This window comes from Zootoca vivipara, chromosome 17 (assembly GCF_963506605.1).
Source record: "Zootoca vivipara chromosome 17, rZooViv1.1, whole genome shotgun sequence".
NCBI lineage: Eukaryota > Metazoa > Chordata > Lepidosauria > Squamata > Lacertidae > Zootoca > Zootoca vivipara.
The window spans coordinates 15,215,306-15,235,612 of record NC_083292.1 but is presented as its reverse complement, the minus strand read 5'-3'; the positions used below and the strand labels follow the sequence as shown (position 1 = coordinate 15,235,612).

The 20,307-nt window shown below is 47.4% G+C and overlaps 1 protein-coding gene across 2 annotated transcripts; it reads left to right on the top strand.

Moving 5' to 3' along the window:
• Positions 1 to 315: 315 nt before the first annotated feature.
• SMPD4 (sphingomyelin phosphodiesterase 4) lies at positions 316 to 19,178 on the top strand. Of its 2 annotated transcripts, XM_035097663.2 has the most exons (20): positions 316 to 410; positions 2,116 to 2,199; positions 2,474 to 2,560; positions 2,772 to 2,914; positions 3,018 to 3,093; positions 3,463 to 3,571; positions 4,279 to 4,331; positions 4,994 to 5,148; positions 5,482 to 5,614; positions 6,280 to 6,351; positions 9,804 to 9,893; positions 12,614 to 12,759; positions 13,101 to 13,191; positions 13,800 to 13,903; positions 14,401 to 14,564; positions 15,056 to 15,264; positions 15,606 to 15,839; positions 16,799 to 16,930; positions 17,657 to 17,785; positions 18,582 to 19,178. In XM_035097663.2, exons 2-20 carry the CDS (start codon positions 2,125 to 2,127, stop codon positions 18,906 to 18,908), a joined length of 2,529 nt encoding a protein of 842 aa, XP_034953554.1. In that variant the 5' UTR covers positions 316 to 410; positions 2,116 to 2,124; the 3' UTR covers positions 18,909 to 19,178. The 2 variants fall into 2 exon arrangements, with proteins under 2 accessions (XP_034953554.1, XP_034953555.1); XM_035097664.2 differs by lacking the exon at positions 9,804 to 9,893.
• The last annotated feature ends 1,129 nt before the right edge of the window (positions 19,179 to 20,307 follow it).

Here is a 20,307-nt window from a genome sequence, read left to right as displayed (position 1 = left end):
TTTAAAGGTTCAGTTTCAGAATCTTTTTTTTTTCTTTGCAAATTTTGCCACCTATTCCTTCAGGCTACGTGCTGATGCTTGGGCACGTTCCATCGATCTAGTTGCCCTTTGGACTGCCTGTGTGAAAGTGATAAGAAGAGGAGGAGAGAGGAAGACCGGGGGGGGGGGGCGGGAGGGACTGTTCCGACCCGGAAACTAGGCGTTGCGCATGCCACTCTACCCTGTAAGACGTCTAGGAGCTCGTTCCAGGCGCGCGGGTCGGTCGTGCTGCGTCACTTTAGTGCACCCGCGGCTGTAGTCCCTAAGGGGAGGGGCGTGCTGGGGCGTTGGTGACGCGTTTAACCTGCGTCCTGCCTGGCGACGGACGGAGCGGAGAGGCGGTGGGATTGAAATGCCGGAGGCGGGAGGAGGTGAGCGGCGGCGGCGGGTGGCCTCGCTGAGGAGGCGGAGGAGAGGCCCAGCACGTTGTCGCAAAAGCCATGCGAGGCATGCCCTGAGCTGCCTCTTCTTCTGGTTAGGGTTACTCGGGAGAAAGTCCCGCCGTGGCCCAGAGGGGCTCAAGTCCCTTCGTTCGGCGCAGGCTGAACAGTCACAGCGCCTCCCTCCTGGCGGGCTTGGCGCCCTGGAGGCCTCTCCGCGCCTAAGGCGGCGACTAAAAACGGCAGAAAGTCTTTCGAAAGTGTTGTTTGTTTACTTGAGACATTTATATGCTGCTGTCTGCATTTTTTGGCTTAAGGGCTAGTACATAAACGCCATCAGAGCAGCTTTCAAAAATCAGTACTGCATTAAGAAGCTGCTTGCTTGCAATATATATGGGACCCAGGTGGCGCTGTGGGTTAAACCACAGAGTCTAGGGCTTGCTGATCAGAAGGTCCGCGGTTCGAATCCCTGCAACGGGGTGAGCTCCCATTGCTCGATCCCAGCTCCTGCCAACCTAGCAGTTCGAAAGCATGTCAAAGTGCAAGTAGATAAATAGGTACCGCTCTGGTGGGAAGGTAAACGACGTTTCCGTGCACTGCTCTGGTTTGCCAGAAGCAGCTTTGTCATGCTGGCCACATGACCTGGAAGCTGTCTGCGGACAAACGCCGGCTCCCTCGGCCTGTAGAGCGAGATGAGCACTGCAACCCGAGTCGGACACAACAGGACCTGATGACCTAAAGGGCCCCCTGACCATATATATATATATATATATATTGCCAGCAAGCAGCTTCACAATACACACACACACACACATATATTCACACCAGACATACCATACCATACAAGGGAAAAGGAAGAAGGGGGGAGAAGCAAGCTCAAGCACAAGGTTTAAAAAACTGCAGCCACCACTAGTGGTGTTTCAGGCTGCCTTGCGTTTGCTAAAGAGCAGCCGCTATTGTGAAGCACCCCACCCTGAGATATGAGAGCTAGGAGCTAAACAGCACCTAAAACCTAGGTTGTGAGTGCAACAACAGAATGTTTAGGAGCTTTTAAAAAAATAACAAGAGTACAAAGCTGCAAATGAATGAACTGCAGCTGAAATCTTATGTTCATTTTTCACATGCTCTAGTCCTCACCTGAAGACTGCAAAAAAACAAAACAAAGCCATGCTCCCCCACACCAATATTCATAAGGGGGTATTTTCTCCGGTCTTCAGAGAGTGGCTGGAAGTGGGGCGGTAGAGAAAGGTCCTCCTTTACTTCTACTCTGCAGTTTTAATCTGAACTCATAGGTGCAGCACTGTGCCCAGACCTTGGAAGCTGCTAATGCTAATGAAATTCCTTGTCACAAAATGCGCCTAGAACAATGGGAGTTTTGAACGCTGCCCACCTTGTCAGATCCAAGTGCGGGTGGCAACATCCAGGGCAGTGCCTGCCACACATTCTTTCTTTCCGACATTGTAACTTTATGGCACTCAGAATCCTCACAGGAGGGGCTTTCATGGCATCACTGTTTGAGCCACTCCAGAGCACTTTTCTCTCACACACACCCAGTTACATCCAGGAACAGAGCTGGTGATAACATTCAGGTCAGGAGGATGAGGCATCTCCAGCTCTGCAGCATATAATAAATGGTATCCACCAACAAGGCTGAGGTCCCAGTTTGAGGCCTGTCTTTTTCTCCTCCTCTTGGCAGCTTGCTGAAATGACCCCACCCTTTGGCCACATCCGAGGCACGGAGATGACTGCCCATCACTTTCCTCAGCACAGTTACCTCTTGGTAAGTAAGGGGGTTTCACAGCAGTTGACCTCTGTGCTGTTTTGCCTGAGTTTCAGAGCTGCTTTTATGTATTGGAAGGGTGGAGACCTGGGAAAGGGGCTCCTCCTGCTGGTTCTTGGCAAAGTCATACTGTGTCAGTATTGTGGGAAGACCAGGTCCTGGGTTCTTCACCATCTCAATTTGATCAGGTTGGGAATGACCTGCTCACAAGTGACTGATCAAGGGTTCTTTGCTTTGTCTGAGGTGGATTTATTTTCTCTTCTGTTTAAAACAGGATAGCTTAAAGGCTGACTGTCTGAACAAGCCTTTTGCCCAGAGGTGCCATGATCTTGTGACTGTCATTGAAGATTTTCCTGCCAAGGTAAAAGGCTTGTTACTTGTTCAGGCCTATAATATTTCCACTAGCTGTTAGTCTTGAGTCTCCTGGGAGTAGTAAATTTGGCACAGATTGGTTTCTAGACAGAAAATGCCTTCTGTGGTTTGGAGCCCCTGAGAAGTCTTTGAGTCAAACAACGTGTATCTTTGTTTTGAGGTGACCCATAATAGCTTTTCTGTTTCTCTTCCCTTGGAAGGAACTTCATGCCATCTTTCCCTGGCTGGTGGAGAGCATCTTTGGCAGCTTAGATGGCATCATTTTAGGTTGGAACCTCCGTTGTTTACAAGGGAGGGCAAACCCTACTGAGTACAACATTGCCTTGGACTTTCTTGATGCTGGGTAAACCTCTTTATTCAGGAGGGCAGTGGGAAGAGCTCTGATGTGGTTCCAGATGTTACCCCCTGTCCTGAATGTTTTCTCTCTTGCTGCCTTTTTTTGGTAGAGGCCCAATGATGAAGTTGGTTTACAAGCTCCAAGCTGAAGAGTACAGATACGATTTCTCTGTCTCCTACCTTCCTGTAAGTATCTGAAAAAGGAGGTGATAAGATCCACACTACCACTTTGAATCAAGGATGAAGTAGGCAGTTTAAGTTCCTAATCCTTTATGCGGAAGTCCCACTGATTTCATATGATGTGTTGAAATTAAAATGGTAAGTTTGAAACCTTTTCCGCTCTCTGTGGCACACAGATTCTGCCTGTTCCTCCACTTGCTGAGTAAAGTCTTGGGCTACAACAGAGCAGAAGGGGAAGGTTTAGGGCTCCAGAAGTGGCTGTTGGCTTTCCACACCCCAGATCTCGGGGGGGGGGGCAAATGTTTGTACACCTTAAGGGCTGTTTCATTCATAAGGTCTGCATTTTGTGTCTAATCATGCCATTGTTCTTTTCAGGGCCCAGTGAAAGCCTCAATACAGGAGCGGATTTTACCAGAATGTTCTTTGTACCACAACAAAGTCCAGTTCCCTCCATCTGGAGGCCTGAGCTTGAACTTAGCCCTTAGTATCCTTTGGGCAATAAGCCCAGAATAGTTTCTCTTCATGTTGTGTGTATGTTTGGGCCGGGGCACAAATCATGCAGTAGTTCAGTGATGCCAAACAGTCGGTGGTGAGAGGGAGACCATCCTGATTCTTGCAGCTTTCCAGCATGATTTCTTTGCCCTGTGCTTAGCAAAGCCCTGGATGGAAGTTGTGTTCCCTCTCCCAAAACACATGAGAAGGGGCCAGCGGCTGCACATTCCACTCAAAACTTTTCAAAACTCCTTGCCACACAAGCTGCTCCAAGGCGATTGCATATGAGTGGCTCCTCCAGGTGAAGATAAATTTCATGGAAAGCCCATGGTCTGCCAGCTCTTAGAAGCCTGGGGAACAAGCGGATTGTTACACTCCCACCAGTTTCCCCACCATTGTGGAGGGAAGTCATTTTGGTTCTTTGCATGCCTGCAGCCTGCAAACTGTGATCTTTCTCAGTGTCTATCTTGGATTTCTCCCTTAGCTGTTTTTCCTTCTGTTTTTAGCTGCATTTTTAAGTGTCTTGCCATGTTGATAAAGTGTTTGACAAGAAGGGGCACTCCCACCCACACTCCCAAATCCTGAGAATAGAATAAAACACTGACTATTGACACTTTGTTTGTTGGATGGTCTTGAATGGCCAAGACTTGATGCTTCTTCATGTTTTCTGTTGGACTTTATCCTTGACTCTGCTGCCAGATCCCTTTGAATATTACATGTTCTACTTTGCATTAAGCCTGATTACACCGAAGGTAAACAAAAAGGCAGCTGCTTCTTTCAGTGCATTGCCTACTGTTTGCTATGCAAATGAGATGAGAAGTTGCAGCATAGTTTCGTGCCTCTTGCTGATTATACCTTGTTGACCCACCTCTCCCTCCCCCTCCACACTTGCCATGATGTTTGGTGGTGTAAAGTCAATATTTGTATAAATAGCTTCTTTAAGTGCTTGAAATACTCTGCCTGTCAGTCTTTCCCTTGGCACTAAAGTGTGCTTAACCGTTTCAGCTTGTCACCTGAATGCTTTGCACTAAGAAGAGAGTGGCGGGAGTGTAGGGTTGCTAAACAAGTGGGGCGAGGGGGGGCTGAGCCCTGCAGAATTGCCACTTCCTAGCAGGTCCTCACTGCCTCTGCTGTTGAACTCTCACTGTAGCACGTTGTGTACCAGGCTCGTTTCTCACAAAACGGCAGAGAGGGTGGTTAAAATCTGGTTCATGGACCATGCCAGGCTGTTGGTGGGAGCTACCGTCATAGAGGAATGCTCCTCCAGAGGAAAACAGAAGAGGAGCCAGACATAGTGTGATAGAAAATTATGCTTTTGAGTAGCTTGATTTTTTTTGGCTTACCCATAAAGTTCTCTAGTTGAGTTGATACCATAAGAGGAATGACTTGGGATTTTCTCTCCTCTGTGTTTCAGAACATCTCCACGGCCTATCATATCAGCATGTCCAACAGTGCTTACTTTGTCCTAGTGGATCGGTACTTGAAGTGGTTCCTGCCCACAGAAGGGATTGTCCTTCCACCCCCCTCCTCTTCCGATGCAGGAGGGGCTGTCCCATCACCTGCTCCCCGGTGAGTACATGTCCTAGTTTTCCAGATTACAGGTTCACGGTGTACAAAGATGGTAGCAGAAGTCATCTCTATATCCCAGCCAACAGTATAGCTCTGCTCTTGCAATGAAGCTTTGAGTGGGTGAATTCTAAATTTCCATCTGAAATGGAGACTAAACCCAATTTTGGGGAGGGAAAAAAAATGCTGTTCTACACTGATGGAGGCCATAGTGCAGATTTTTCCCTGCTCCACTTCGTCCTTAGGCCCAACCCTGACTACTCCCTCTACTATCCTGTTTGGGTGACCCTTTCTGGGTTTTTTAAATTTGTGTCTTTTCTTTCTCCTCCCCTCTAGATCTCCTGCAATGTCGTTCAGCTCCTACGGGATGCATCCAACAAGCCTTCTGAAAAGACATGTTGCTCACCAGACTTCGGTGAATGCAGACCCCGCTTCCCAGGAGATCTGGAGATCGGAAACCATGCTTCAGGTGTGCCCGGGAGGGAAGGAGGCTGTGGTGCAGCGACTGCTCTGCCCTGGCTGTTGCTGCAAGCTCTTCGGGGATATTACTTTAGCTCAGCAGGGTGAGGGACAGGCAATTGTGGAATACCAGGCCTACTTCTGGGCGGGGCCTGGGCAACTGGGGAAACACACCTTTAAGAAAAAGAAGAGTTTGCTTTGCCTGTAGGAGAGGGGGAGCCTGCCTCCCTCCCAAGTGTTGCTGGGTAACAACTCCCCATCCCCTTGTAATATGTGGGCTGCTGGGAGTTAGAATCCAACAATATCTGGAAGGTTACAGAGGTTTATCTGATTACATTTTTCCCCATGAGGGGTTCAAGGAATCAAAAAGGGTTTTAGGCATAGGCCTTCATTGCATTTACCTGCCTTTTAGTACCTTTCTGCTGTTTCCCTGCCCCAGAATCCCAAGCTCTGTAGATCCCTAATCTGGGGGGGGGGACGACGACAAGTCAGCTAGCACAGACGTACCTGACCACTTGGTTTCTTGAACTAGCCATGTCCAACACTGATTGAGCTATGTCTTGAAACAGCTTCAGACCAGACCCCAGGAGCAGAAATCACTCCAAAGGCCTGGCTACTGCTGTAGTAGGTTCTTTGGTCCTATTCAGGCAAGTGAACAAGTTCTTCTCTTCCTAGGTTTTTGTTGAAATGTGGCTTCATCATTACTCTCTGGACATGTACCAGAAAATGCAATCCCCTCACATCAAGGTAAGGGGCTGAGCTTGGGCATGTCTTGCTTGCTGGCCTCCCAGTTTGAGGGGCTGCAGGGAAATGCAATTGCTGCTGCCTAGCTCTGTTTAATGCTTAATGACAAGAGCTGCAGAGTGAGGAGAGGCTGTTGGCACTTAAATAAAAGCAAGTTAGGGCTGAAGTGGGTTTCTTTGATACATCAGCACTCAAGAGAGGAGTTCCAGTCAATGGAGAAAGGCTTTACTTTATGTCAAAGCTGAGGGAAGCTTGATTCCCGCAGATGCTGGTATGCAGGCTGTGAGCATTGCATCTCTTGGAATGTCTGTGTTGTTCAAGTTAGAAGTACAGTGGTACCTCGGTTTAAGTACACAATTGATTCCGGAAGTCCGTACTTAACCTGAAGCGTGCTTTACCTGAAGCAAACTTTCCCATTGAAAGTAATGGAAAGTAGATTAATGCGTTCCAGACGGGTCCGTGGAGTACTTAAACTGAAAGTACTCAAACCGAAGCGTACTTAAACCGAGGTATGACTGTAATTAAAACTGCCTGAGAGGAAAGTCATGAATTTGGTAGGCAGTTTTTGGCAGGCCCTAATTATGATGCTAGGGAAAGTTCTCGGCAAACATTGCTCTCCAGTGCAACTTTTTATTGAATGTTTGTTGTTTACAAAAACATGTAGACACTGAAAAAAAGAAAGAAAAGTAACAAAGAAAAAAAGGGGGAGCAATACAGAGTTGCAAGATGAAATAACAGCAAACCAGTATACCAAATGACAATCATACTTCACTGAATATCAGATGCTATTTAAACATTGGTGGACCTCTGTGGGTGAAGGTTCTCTGCCTGCAGGATGGGAGCTGTAAAGGGCCATCCCTAAACCTTAGGGGTTTTTTTGCTTGAGGGATTTATGTTGAACTTGATGATGCTTACTGTGGTTGTTGCAAGAATTCAGTAGGTTTAGTATTACTCTAATGCTAACCTGGAGTCTCTTGCATAGAGAACCTGGGGCAGATTGGGGGTTCTGCTGGTACACCACCCACCTCCCTACCTGAGTGAGAGACCATCTCTGATTTCATGTTGGGATAGTTTCAACTTCCATGGTAGTTCAGGACTTCATGGCAGCCATGGGGGCTGCCCCAGCATATCTTCGCCCCAACAAGGATATCAGCACACCCTTGATCAGGCAGAAGGGTGGTAGTCTTGACAACATCTTTCCTCTTCTTGTGGTTGGAACATTTCCCATTGAGGTGTGGGCATTTGGCAGCCTTTCCACTCTGCAAGTGTGGGGAGACCTGGAGGTGAATGGATTCATATTCCAGAGGCCTTAGGTGGATATTTTGCTGGTGTGCCCGGATCTCAGGAGAGCCTGGCTGTGGGATGCTGAGCTCTTCTTCTCCTAGGTGGCCAAAATAGGGATGCACGTGGTTCTGCAAGGAAGGGCCTCTATGATGGTATGATGGTGGCTCTCCAGTTATGGAATGCTCTCCTGGGAAAGAGATGCTCACATCTCCCCTGAAATGCAGTCTTGTGAGAACTAGGTGAAGAACTTTCTGTTTTCCCAGGATTTCCAGTTTCCCTTTTTTAAACCCACGTTTTAGTGCTTTGTAGATACTTGGTTTCTTTATCACAGGTTTTATTCTGGTGGTGTTTTCAAATTTGTTTCTGATTTTATGTGCTATGCTTTACATTTCCCTTTCTGTATTTCATCCAGAGAACTTTTTCTTCCATTGGTGGTGTAAAAAATGTTGCAAGTAAATAAAAACACCCTTGTATTGCCTGCGGTTGGGGGGCAGGGTTGGGGGCTTGCTTTAGTTAGGATTTGAACTGAAAACGTTACACTTTCCTTTCTGAAGGCGGTGGCATCAGCTCTTACTTAATTTTACAGTGGATTTCTTGACGCACATACTTAAATTTACTGGATTTCTTGACGCACACATACACACATCCTTCACCCTAAAATCTTGGGAATATATGTGAGTAAAAAGTAAAGCCACCAGCCAGCCCCAAACAGTCATATGTTAATCAACTGCACCTGTCATCTACTGAAGCCTGTATGCTTGGCAGTTCTCAGCAAAGTATTTCTGAGTGTGCATGACATTGTATACAGTTCACTACTTCTTTCCTTGAAAATGCCCGTCTTTTCTTTCCTCCCCCAGTCTCATGCCTACTTGCCATCCTGTTTGTGTTTCTCCACATGCTGTTGCAGGGAGGGAGGCGCGGGGCATCACTGTTGGTTGTGTGTACTGTATTCTGTTTGCATCCCATATTTTAATATCTGTAACAGTTTCTAGTGCCAGCTGCTACTGCGCTGCATTTCTAAATTTGAGAGTCCAGGGCCAGAGAGATCCAGGAAAAGCAGGGTCTGGGGATCGGCCTACTTAGAACCAGATTTGCCAAGAGAGTGGTCTTGGGGCTGTATACAAACACTTTGTTTTGGCTTTCACTCTCTTGTGGCAAAAACGGCATTCCCTCTCTCCACCCTCCCCCAACTGATCAGCTTTGGAGGCTGACTTGACTATTTTCTCTTAATGTTTTCATAGGGAATCATGAGTTCCAGGCCCACAGTTGCATATTTTGCTGTGCAGGCAGGGGAGATGTTTGCATTGGAGCCTTTGCTCCCAGTGGCTTGAGATCCTTGGTGTTTGTTTACCAGGCTAAGTGCCCTTGATTCGTTGCATCCTCACCTGCAGCTGCTTTGCCTCTTCTTTTACCTGAATTTGGCCTGGCCTGGCCTGGCCTGGTGTACACTTGATCAGATCAGTGCACACCCAGCACAAGGTGCAGGACTCCTTGTGTGGCTGCTTTGCCAGGGCCCAGTGGCGCTTGTTTGTGGACACAGACAGAAGGCCCCAAACACGATGCAAAAGCTGATTGGAAAAGTCCTGGTAAATCTTGAGGCTCATAACTGTGACTTGGGTTTCCTAGAATCCAGTTGTTGACGTTAAATTCTAACTGTTGCTGCAAAGTCTCGAACCACCTCCACAGTTCCAGGAGCCAAAATGTGTGTGAGAACTGCCTTGCTGCGTAGAGAGAAATCCCAGCTTCTCTCCAGTTTTGCCATTTTGAGCCAAACACCCACAATCCAGGAGCCCCCAGCCCTTGCTGCCTAATTCTTCTCTGCTGTCCCTCGCTGCCAAAACACCTTGGCGTTGGGGTTCCAGAGAAGAGCTTGCATCCTGAAAATGTTTGCGCAACGTGAGAAAAGGGGGGTCAGACTTTGCTTCAGGCTATTTTGCTCCAAGGATGTGTTGCTGTTGTTGTTGTTGCTGTTGTGTGTCCCTCTTCCCATTGGTTGTATTTGTCATTCATTTGTGACTCATTCTTGGGTTTTGCTTTTTGTTTTTTTCCCCTTGTCCCCCCTTCCTTCCTGGGCTCATTCTCACTGGTTGTTTCCCCCCTGTTTCTTTCCATTTTTGTGTTTGCCTCTTCTACCCCCCCCCCGCTCCCCCCTTTTGTGTTGTGTCTCTCAGCTGGAGGTTCTCCAATACCGGCTCAGTATCTCCAGTGCCCACCGCAGTAATCCTGCCCAATCCAGCTTCCAGGCCCTCCACACATACCAAGTATTTTCAGTTTTCTTTTCTTTCTTTCTCCTCCCCCCCCCCCGATTTCATTTTATTTGTCTAAAAATTAAAAAAGGAAAGATCCTTCCTACAGTTTGCAGTGTGCTCTGGGCAGACATTGGGGGGTGGGTGGAAAAGTTCATTCTGTGGGGCTGCTGTTGTAAAGAGGATTTTGAGAGTGACGTGGGCCTGCTCCTGTGGGCCTATTATTTCCCAGGGAGCACAGAAAACAATGCCAAGTCCAGGTAATGGATTTTCCCAAATGTCGCTCATTCTCCCAGTTCCTTACCCTAGACAGCAACAACCTCCTGAGATGCTCCACCCACACAAGGAGGGGGAAATGTGTCGGGCTTCTCCTTTCTATGGAGTTGCCAGAGTCTGGTGACTTTGAGTGTGTCAGAAGCTGCCACGGCATTGCTAGGAAAGCCCATGTCCAGTTAGATCAGCTGTTCACGAGCTTGAGCACAAAAGCCATTTAGCTAGCAGCTTCTCCTCTCTAACTCCTGGAATATGCCAGTGGGTGATAACTGCAGAGAAGAGATGAAGCCTTTTAAGGCCCAGCACAGCTTAGAACAGGTGGGGAACCTATGGAGAACCTCCAGACTACCTACCAGGTCCCATCACCCCTGACCATTGGCCACATGGACTGCTGGGAATCTCTGCAATATCTGAAAAGATGCTGCCCATCCCTGGATTAGGAAGAGCACCGGGGTCTGCTTGCAAGTCTTGATGAAAGGAGAGGTTTGGAGCACCCCTTTGCCACAGACGTTTGCTTTGCTAACTGGGCTGTGTGCCGCTTTCTCACCCTGATCCTGTCGATGAAAGAGGAGCTTGGGGACAGCATTAGTCTTGCCTTGATTCAGTGTGTATGTGGGTATCTTTTTTTAATAAAAACACATACGTACATCATCATAATCCGCTTCCAGTTAAGAGCAGCTGCACAGGGCTAAAAACCCCATAGACAGCTTGAAAGGACTCGTCTGGGGGACTGCATGTTTGCAGATTGTAACAAAAATGTGCATGCACAGATCATGGCTGCTGGGATTGTTTCTTTGTTTTCCTTCATCCCTTCAATTCCTTGGTGGTGACAGGGGCCAGTCAAAAGGGCATTGTGTGTGGTGTTCATTCGTGAAGATCCTGCCTTTATATTATTTTCAAGAGCAGCTTTCTAGTCTTCATGATTTAGAAAGTGGTTACAGCATCATTTTAGATGCTGGGAATTATTAGGAGTTTGCTGTGTTAGGATCACCTCGTGAATCTCCTCCCTAAAGGTGAGATTTTTGGTGCATTAACTTCCATCCCACTGCCTCCTATAAAATGGGCCTCTTCACTGGAATTGTGGTGGGCCCCAGAAAGGAGCAACCAGAAAAAGTGTTCTACACCTCAGGGTTTAAGGTAATAATAATAATGTAATAAAGACTAGGAAGGTGACCTAGGTGGTAATGCATGGCTACACCTTGTCCACAGCCATACCAAATATTTTGAGAGGGGAGAAAAATCTTGATCAGCTGGGATTCTCAGTTTAAGCATAGCAAAGCGGTTTTTCCCTCACTGCAGAAGGGGGTTGTTACAGGTAGGCAGCCGTGTTGGTCTGACGTAGTCGGGGGAAAAAAAATCCTTCCAGTAGCACCTTAGAGACCAACTAAGTTTGTCATAGGTATGAGCTTTCATGTGCATGCACACTTCTTCAGATACACTGCAGAAGGGGGAAACATTTATCTTTCGCAATATTGCTGCCCTGCAACTCCCGTCATTTGCCATTGTGACTGGGGCTGATGGAAGTCGGAAGTCCAGCCACATTTGGCAGGGCTGTTCCAAGGCATTTTGCTGCCTAAGGTGAAGCAGCAAAGGGGAAGTGCATAGTATGTCACTGCCAGTTCAGACTTTTTGAGCTTATTGGTGGAATTGGGGTGTGGGTTTGTTTGTTTGTTTTAACCCCGATATGTGCATCACTTAATGCTGCTTACATTGAATTGCACTTGTCACCCAACTGCCCATTCACCTAGTTTGGAGATATCATTTTGGAGCTCCTCACGATTCCATTTTGTTTTAATCACCCTGAACAATTCGGTATCGTTAACAAACCTTGCTTCCTCACTGCTTACCCCTAAGCTCCATAGATGTTTTATGAGCAAGTTAAAAAGTACCTGTCCTCCTTTGGGGACCCTGTTTCTTTCATTCCGCCATTGGGAGAACTGTCTTAATTTGTTCCCAGTCTCTACTTCCTGTTCCTTAACCTTTCCTCAGTCCACAAGGGGATCCTTTTTCTTATCCCGTGATTGCAAAGCTTCATTGGCAACATTTGGCTGGTGGGCGGATGTTGTGCTTGTGCTTTCTGCGGGGCGGGTGGTTGCAGCGGATGCCCTGAGTGTGGTCAGGAAGGCAAAGTAGTTTGAGCCACTTTGTAAACAGCCCTGGGCAACTTAGTCACATCTGTACTGGAATGAGTTGCTCACTCCCTTCTCAGCAGTAGGCGAAATTGCCTTCCTACACTCAGGATGGAAGTGTGGGACACACTTCAGTTCTGCAATTTGGTTGGCCGGGAACTAAACTAAAGGGTCTGCGGACACCTCTGTGCTCTGCTCTGTAGCGCTTCAGCTCTCTTCGCCCTTTCTCTTCACCCCCTCCTCCCTCCTGGCCTTCCTTTCTGGCAGGGAGAGGACTTACTCCTTTTTCCTCTTCCCCTGCTCCTCTTCCTCTTGCTTCTGCTTCTGATCCAGGAGTCGTTTAAGCCAACGGAGGAGCACGTCTTGGTCATCCGGCTACTCGTGAAGCACCTCCATGCTTTCAGCAACAGCCTGAAGCCGGATTCAGTTTCTCCTTCTGGGCATTCCCACACTGCCAGCCCGCTGGAGGAATTCAAGAGGTAGGTTTGTTCTAGGCTTGTTCAGGTCAGCACCCTGTGGATCAGGGAGTAAACCTGCAGGAGAGGGCCAGCTCTCATGATTTTTCCTGTGCCATGAATCCTATCTCTGTTCCCTGAAGAAGAGAATGGAATAAAAATCACAGATTCCCTCTGTGGCATAAACCAAGAAACTAAGCACATTTCACAGCCTCCTTTTAAAAACACACAAGCATGCATAGAGTGGACATCTGTATGGTACATTGAGCTGGAGACGCCTCTCTGTTTCCATACCCAAATGTTATTCTTGCCTCCTGCTTTGCTTTGCTTATCTTATCTTGGGGGGATCTCTCATGTGTTTGCAGAATTGTGATACCCCGATTCGTTCAGCAAAAACTCTACATATTTCTGCAGCACTGCTTTGGTCACTGGCCCTTGGATGCTTCATTCAGAGCTGTAAGTACCTCCATTGAACGTTCTGTTTTGTGTGGACTGTGCTGAACAGAGGAGAGTGTTAGGGCCAATTTTTTTCCAGCATGCAGCATTTTTCCATTCTTGTAAATTTTGGAAATGTGGCCTTAAAAAAAAAGTGGGATCAAGTTGCTAGTCCTCATAAAGCATAGGAAAAAGCATGAAAATGTCACGATCTTTTTGCCAAAGGCTTAGAAAGCCAATAGGTGTCTGGGCTGGCATCCCAGTGGATAAGCATCACCTGGAATTTGTCTGTTGTTGCTTTTATAAAAAGGCCGACCCTGGTTTTCAAAACTGTTTTGCACCTGCACCTCATCACAAGTGCTAAGGGCTGCATGGATAGCATAGGTAAGTCGGCACAGATTGACAAGGAAGCTTTTATGTGCTAACCGAAAGACCTGCTCATCACCACCACCACAGAGTTTCCACTTCTGACTCTGTCATCTCTGTGTGTGTTGAGTGGGTGGGAAAGCCAGTAGGACAAGGCTGCTGACCCAAATCTTCACAAAGTCCACAAGTTCAGGGAAACTAGTTGCTGAACACAACTGTTCAGTGAAACCAACTGTAATGAAAAACTAAACTTCTTGTCCCAGGTACTGGAGATGTGGCTGAGCTACTTGCAGCCTTGGAGATATGCGCCTGAGAAGCCCCTTCCGAGTGTCGAGTCGTCCCTGCCTCGCAGCGTGCCAGAGAAATGGTGGGTGTTAGGATGGTCTGAGTCACTGCAGATGGAGGGGAAACTCACAGTGAGCAGGTTGAGAGCCGTGTATGATGGTTCCAGGCCAGCCTTCCCCAGCCTGGTGCCCCTCCAAATGCTTTGGAATACAAAAGGTCTGATCTGGGCAGTGACCCTTTGCCACTGGTGGCCACTTGTGTCCCTGTTTTGACTTGTGAATGACTGCAGTGGTTGTGGGTGCCCACACGGAGAAGCTTTGCTGTATCAGACTTGTCCCCAATTCCTGCTCTGCCCTTGTTAGTGAAGGTCATTGTCATGGAAGTAAGAAAAGAACCTGTCACCAAAGTGAGGAGGCTTCCTAAGCCTTGTCTCCTTAAATTCTTGCCTGCTTGGAATGCACATCCTCCCAATTTGGAGGTGCTCACAGCATAATCTTGCAGGCCCCCCTCACTCAGTGGCAGGGAAAGGGCAGTCCTCTTGCTGGCTACGTAATATGTCCCTTTGTGTTCTCTTAAAAGGGCCTCTTTTGTTCAGGAGAACTTGTTGATGTACACCAAGCTCTTTGTCAGCTTCATGACCCGAGCTCTCCGCACCGACTTGGTCAGCCCCAAGAATGCCCTGATGGTCTTCAGGGTGGCCAAAGTTTTCGCTCAGCCCAACCTTGCTGAAATGATCCAGAAAGGTAAAACAGAGAGCACGAGAAACCTGCCCCCTTTCTGTCTACCTCAGCAACCTGCCTATTGCTTTCCCCCTTGGCAAATAGGAAAAGCCATCAGGGTGGACGAGGTGACAAATCTGGCTGGCTTGGCTGCTTGTCTAAATCACTACCGAAAAGCTCCTGGTGTGAGAGCCACTGCCACTGACCATGATGAGAATAGAAGCTTAGAGTCCCCCAAGCCCAAATCCTGCATGGCAACTTTCCTCAACCTGGACTGCTCTGCATAGTTTAGACTCCAGCCCCAGCACAACCATGGCGTACAATGGGGCTGCAGAAGGCTGCTATATCACATCATGGCGGCTGACACCTTTGCCTCCTGAGGGCAGCTGATCAGTGGTCATAAGAGCCCATCCTTTGGGGCTGCCAGTTGAAGGTGCTAGCAGTAAGGCTACCTTGTAGCAGATTACATTGGGGCAATCGTGCAAAAGGTGTTGCTTCCCCCCATCCCTTTGCAGGAGAGCAGCTCTTTCTGGAAACAGACCTTGCCCTTCCTCACCGCCAGCACCGCCTCTTCGTTAGCCCTTCGTCTCTCGGAGGGAGCTTCCTGTCATCCCGAGCTCCGACCATCACAGATGCTTCATTTAAGGTGAAGAGCCATGTCTATGGCCTTGAAGGACAGGACTTCCAGTACAAGCAGATGTTTGGGCCAGAAGTCAGGAGCCTGGTAAGCTGCCACTTGTGGTTATTGTGACATTTTGGGAGGTGTGCCTTGGTGGCCTTGCAGGTGCCAAGTCTAACATGTTGCTTAATTGGGAGGTTTGAAAGAGTGGAGATTCTTCCGGACAGGACCTCTGCAGATTGAGCCTTCCCTTACTGTACCATAGCGACTTCCAGTGATTTGCAAACCAGAAGTCTAGAACCGCCAGCACTTATTCTGAGGTGTGGTTTGTCTCAGATCTCTTAAGACTCTTGTTTCCCACAATGCTTTCTCTGCCACTTGGTCAGGGCAAGCTTTATATTCTTGGGACCTCTGCCTTAGTTGCTTGCCTTGCTGTCTTTCATCAGGTGCTACGATTGTCCCAGCTCATTGGCCAGGCCCAGCAGACAGCCAAATCCATATCAGACCACTCTGTGGAGGCCACAACTAGCCATTCCTTTCTTTCCTGGTTCCGCTTTGGTTCAGCTGACTTGAATGGCTCCTACACAGGCAATGACTTGGACGAAATGGGGCAAGACAGTATTAAAAAGACAGACGAATACTTGGAGAAGGCCCTGGAATACTTTTGTCTGATATTTCGGGTATGGCAACAAAATATATCCCAAATATGTTTATTTGCAATGCAGGGGGGTCTGATTAATTTGTGGATGGGTGACCTTTGCAGGGTCAAGGGCTGTATTCCCTTGACCCACACACACATTTATATTGATATACACACACAGCACAGCCTGAACCTGTAACAGGAAGTAAGTCAGCCTGGCACAATGCATACATGACACAATCTTTACCATTCTGGGCATCATGCCATGGTGGCTGGGTCACACATGTGTCTAGCTGCCTAAGACTCAGTCATAGAGGGATATTGGAAGCAAGATTTCAGCACTGAACTCCTGTGTTTTTGGGTAGCTCCCTCCTGCAGGCTCTCCTGTTTCTTGGTGCAGTAGGGTTGCCCAGGAGACAGCAGATGACCTAAGGATTTCCCTTTTGTACATTTTGCTTTTTTTTTCTGTGTAGCAACTGCAAATTACTTGAGAGGCAAGCTTTTGAAAAAGTGAGTGTTCATAGAACAGCCCTTCTTAGAAAATGATGGAAGTATTTTTTTGTGATGGCCTTCACTTCGAGGCATCTTGTCTCCACGCCTGGAGGGCTCACAGCTCTCTTTACTTCCGAGAGTTGGCTGCTATGAAATGGTTGGGGCAACCCATTCAGATGGGCAGGGCACAGATAATAAAATTATTACTAAGCTTCAAACGGATCAGAGAGAAAGTGAGGAGCAGAATTTGATCCTTCCCTGTGGTGCAAGTTCCACGCCTGCCCATCTCTGCACAGCCTTATCTCTGATATGCCACTTTCTGGCCTCAAGTGTTTGAAGTGGCTTAGATGGAATAAGAGAGAAAATGGAAACAGGTTCACACACTGTTTGGAGAGATTTCAGCACTTGCTGCTGTGTGTTTGGGCTACTTAGCTGCCAAGATGTGTCAGCTTGCCTTTTTGGTGTGTAGTAATTATATAAACTCATTTTCAAATTGATGTTTGCCAGTTGAATGAAGCCCAGCTGAGCCAGCTGATGTTGAACTGGGGGGCAGCTCAGGATAAGAATGGGAAGAAGCAGCTTCCAGACTGCATTGAGAGTGAAGACGGGCTGATTCTCACACCTCTTGGCAGGTACCAGGTAAGAGGGTGGCTGGCCTGGCCAGTTTTGTTAGGTTGCAGTCAACATTAATTTTTCAGCAATCTTGTGAGTAGCTGAGGATTTGAGTCCAGATTAAGGGCCAAAACAACCCTTGTTCAACACTCCTTGGAAGGGTTTTAGAGGCTTAGGCCAACCCCCAGACCCCACCCCAGTAGTGTTAGAGGATTTTGTGTTCTTTACTGGAATTCCTCTAAGAGGTACAGTGGTACCTCGAGTTGCAAACGCCTCAGGTTATAAATGCTTCAGGTTACAAACTCCATTAACCTGGAAGAGTTACCTCAAGCTAAGAACTTTGCCCCAGGATGAGAACGGAAATTGTGTGCTGGAGGCACAGCGGCAGCAAGAGGCCCCATTAGCGAAAGCACGCCTCTAGTTAAGAACAGTTTCAGGTTAAGAATGGACCTCTGGAACGAATTCAGTTCATAACTAGAGGTACCACTGTATAATACATCTTTCTTAACTTCAAAAAGAAAAACTGATAAAGCGTTGGATCTAATGAGTTGAAAAGCAGGCCAATCTCGGTCTGCTGCTGTAACCTTGCCTGAATTCTGCCTGTAGCACCTTTATGACTTAAATGGGTCTGCAATGGCCTAGCCTGTACTGTATAGCTCTTAAAATTTTGAAGAGCTGCCGCCTTGTAAAAAAAAAGTCTTGAAGCTCAACGCCTTGTAAGGGTACAACTTAAAAGTACAACTCTTCTCCTAGATCATCAACGGCCTACGCAGGTTTGAGGTGGAGTACCAGGGAGATCCTGAGCTTCAGCCTATCCGAAGTTACGAAAGCACCACTCTTGTGAGGTTGCTGTTTCGGCTGTCCTCAGCCATTAATGAGCGAGTAAGTGCTGTGCAAAATCTCCTTGCTGCCCTTCTGAGTCCATATGTCCAAAACTATACACTCTGGGTGTTCTTTCCGCAGTGCTTGCCCTGCTCCTTTCTGTTCAGAAGATTGACACCTTTCATTTCAATCTGTTGCTTTTCAAGGCAGTTTACAAGGAACACACTGTAATCATATACCACCGTAAACCCTGACACACACACCCAGCAACAGCCCTTCATCTTCTGGATGCTGCCAGACTCTCCCTCCAGTCTCAGACCCAACAGCAATTGGAGCTGAGGCTTTTCCCTGGTAGTAAAGGAGGAAGGAAGCTGTTTTGGCCCATGAATGGGGCCAGGCTGGTCCTCTCCTTTGTGTGATCATCTTCCTGGAAGATGTAGGATGAAGCCTCCAAGTGGATCTCCTGGTCCAGTGGCAAAGGCTGGAGAAGGAATCCAACCCCTTAATGGTATCGCACCCTAGATGTGCTCTGCCCCCGAAGGTATCAGTCCCACTCCAAGAAAGCCAACATTCTCTGCTTGGGGAATTGCTGGTGCTCTTGGCAGGTTTAAACATATATGACAGGTGTTATTCTCTACCTTTGGCTTTCCTGAACAGCTGCATTAAAGGGAGCTCCTTTTGACTGCATTCCTGAAGCTGAAAGTGGGCTTGTGTGTTGGGCAGAATAGACTGATTCAGGTCCTTTCCAAAAGGACAAAACCTATCAAGAAGTCGGTCCTTAATTTCTCATCATCCAGACATAAGTGTTTACCAAACATTCCTTATTTGCATTGACTTTTTCCCCCTCCATGCTTAGTTTGCAGACCAAATGGAGAGACTTTGTGCCAAAGAGAACTTCCTTGGCAGCTTCTGCCGCTACCATCTCACCAACCCCTCCCTTGTGGAAAAGGCCAGGCACAGCCCACTGAGGCAGCAGAGGCTGGGGCAGATTCAACAGCCAAGAGTCAGCCTTCGGTTTCTGGCAAGCTACAGGACTCTCCTTTCTTTACTCATGGTATACTTCATTGCCTCGTGGTTCTGCATCAGTCCAGTGACCTGTACCTTCCTCCTCCTCCTGGGATATATTTTCTATGCCACGGTTATGACTCTCCTGACTGAAAAGAGAAAACATCATCACCACTAACATTTTACTTTCATTCATTTATTCAGATTGCTATAGAAATTCCCTCTCCTAAGGTTAGGGGCTCAGAAAGTAGGTTTTGGCTAATTAAGCAACAGGACTTTGATTTGAGCATCTTTTCTTGGGTTTGAAAACTTTAAATATTTTTTAATGAAGTGGAACAGATTTGTGAACAGAAAGCTCTACTTTTCTAAAAGCTATGTCAGTCTGTAAATTTTGTTTTGATAAACTTTTAAAAAAACAAACAAGCCACAGGCTCTGTAGTGAAGGTTTTGGCGGGGGGTGGGGGTGGGGGAATGGTACAGCAGTGGGATTTGTGAGAATGAATCTGAAACAAGCAGCTTGGCTTAGCAGAAAAAAAGTCAAGTGAATGGCAGCTTTTGAGCATCTCACACAAACATGCTGGCACACTTTTTTTTACTCCCCATCATTGTAATGGGGCTTAGGCAGAGCATGTACACAATGGCACTGTGCCCTTTCACTTGAAAGCATGTGTCTGCTCAGTGAGGTAGATAACCATGTGTGTACCTATTGCTTGGATTTTCATAAGTTATCTAAGAACAATCTTCCTGCAGCTTTGGGGTCTATTCACAAGTCCAAATACTATTACAGAGATCTTGTGCCTTGAAAGTGGATCTCTGAAGTGATGCGAATGCTTTGCCAAACATCTGGTTCCAGTTCAACCCAAACTTTACAATCAACAATTCTGCTGCAAGGTGGTGAAGTAGCAACAAGTCATGGAAAGCAGGAGGATTTCTCGAACTCGCGCCATGTAAAATTTAAGGTGCTGGTATTTAGATTTCCTAAGAAGCTGAGGGCTTGGAGAGAATCTATGCAAGCAGAGGAACTGGTGAGTGATCTGAATGTAAGAGCAGCCTGTCAGCTAGATCCGACCAAGGCATTTAGTCCAGCATTGTGTTCCAGGTGACCAACCGGAAGCCTCTGAACATAACAGCCTTGTAATCCTCACCAGCTGGTCTGCAGAGTGGTAGCCTACCTCAGACCAAATGGAGAGACTCTGTGCCAAACTGGAAGCAGTACATAGCCACCATCCCTAGGAGCTACATAAAAAAATTCCTTCCAGTAGCACCTTAGAGACCAACTAAGTTTGTCACTGGTATGAGCTTTCGTGTGCATGCACACTTCTTCAGATCCCTAGGAGCTGTTATCCTTCCTGAATTTGTGTAATCTCTTTTTAAAGTTGTTGCAATGTGCTGCCAGTGCTACATCTTGTGAGTGTCCCATCATTTCTGTGCACTGTTTTGAATGTATTGGTGCCATTTAGTATCATTCAGTATCATTAGATGACCCTGCTTCCAGAGCCAAGTCCGAAAACTGTCCCTCCCCCAGCCTATGGAGAGTCAATGGGTTGAAAGGTAAAAAGTTTATTCTAAGCCACAGC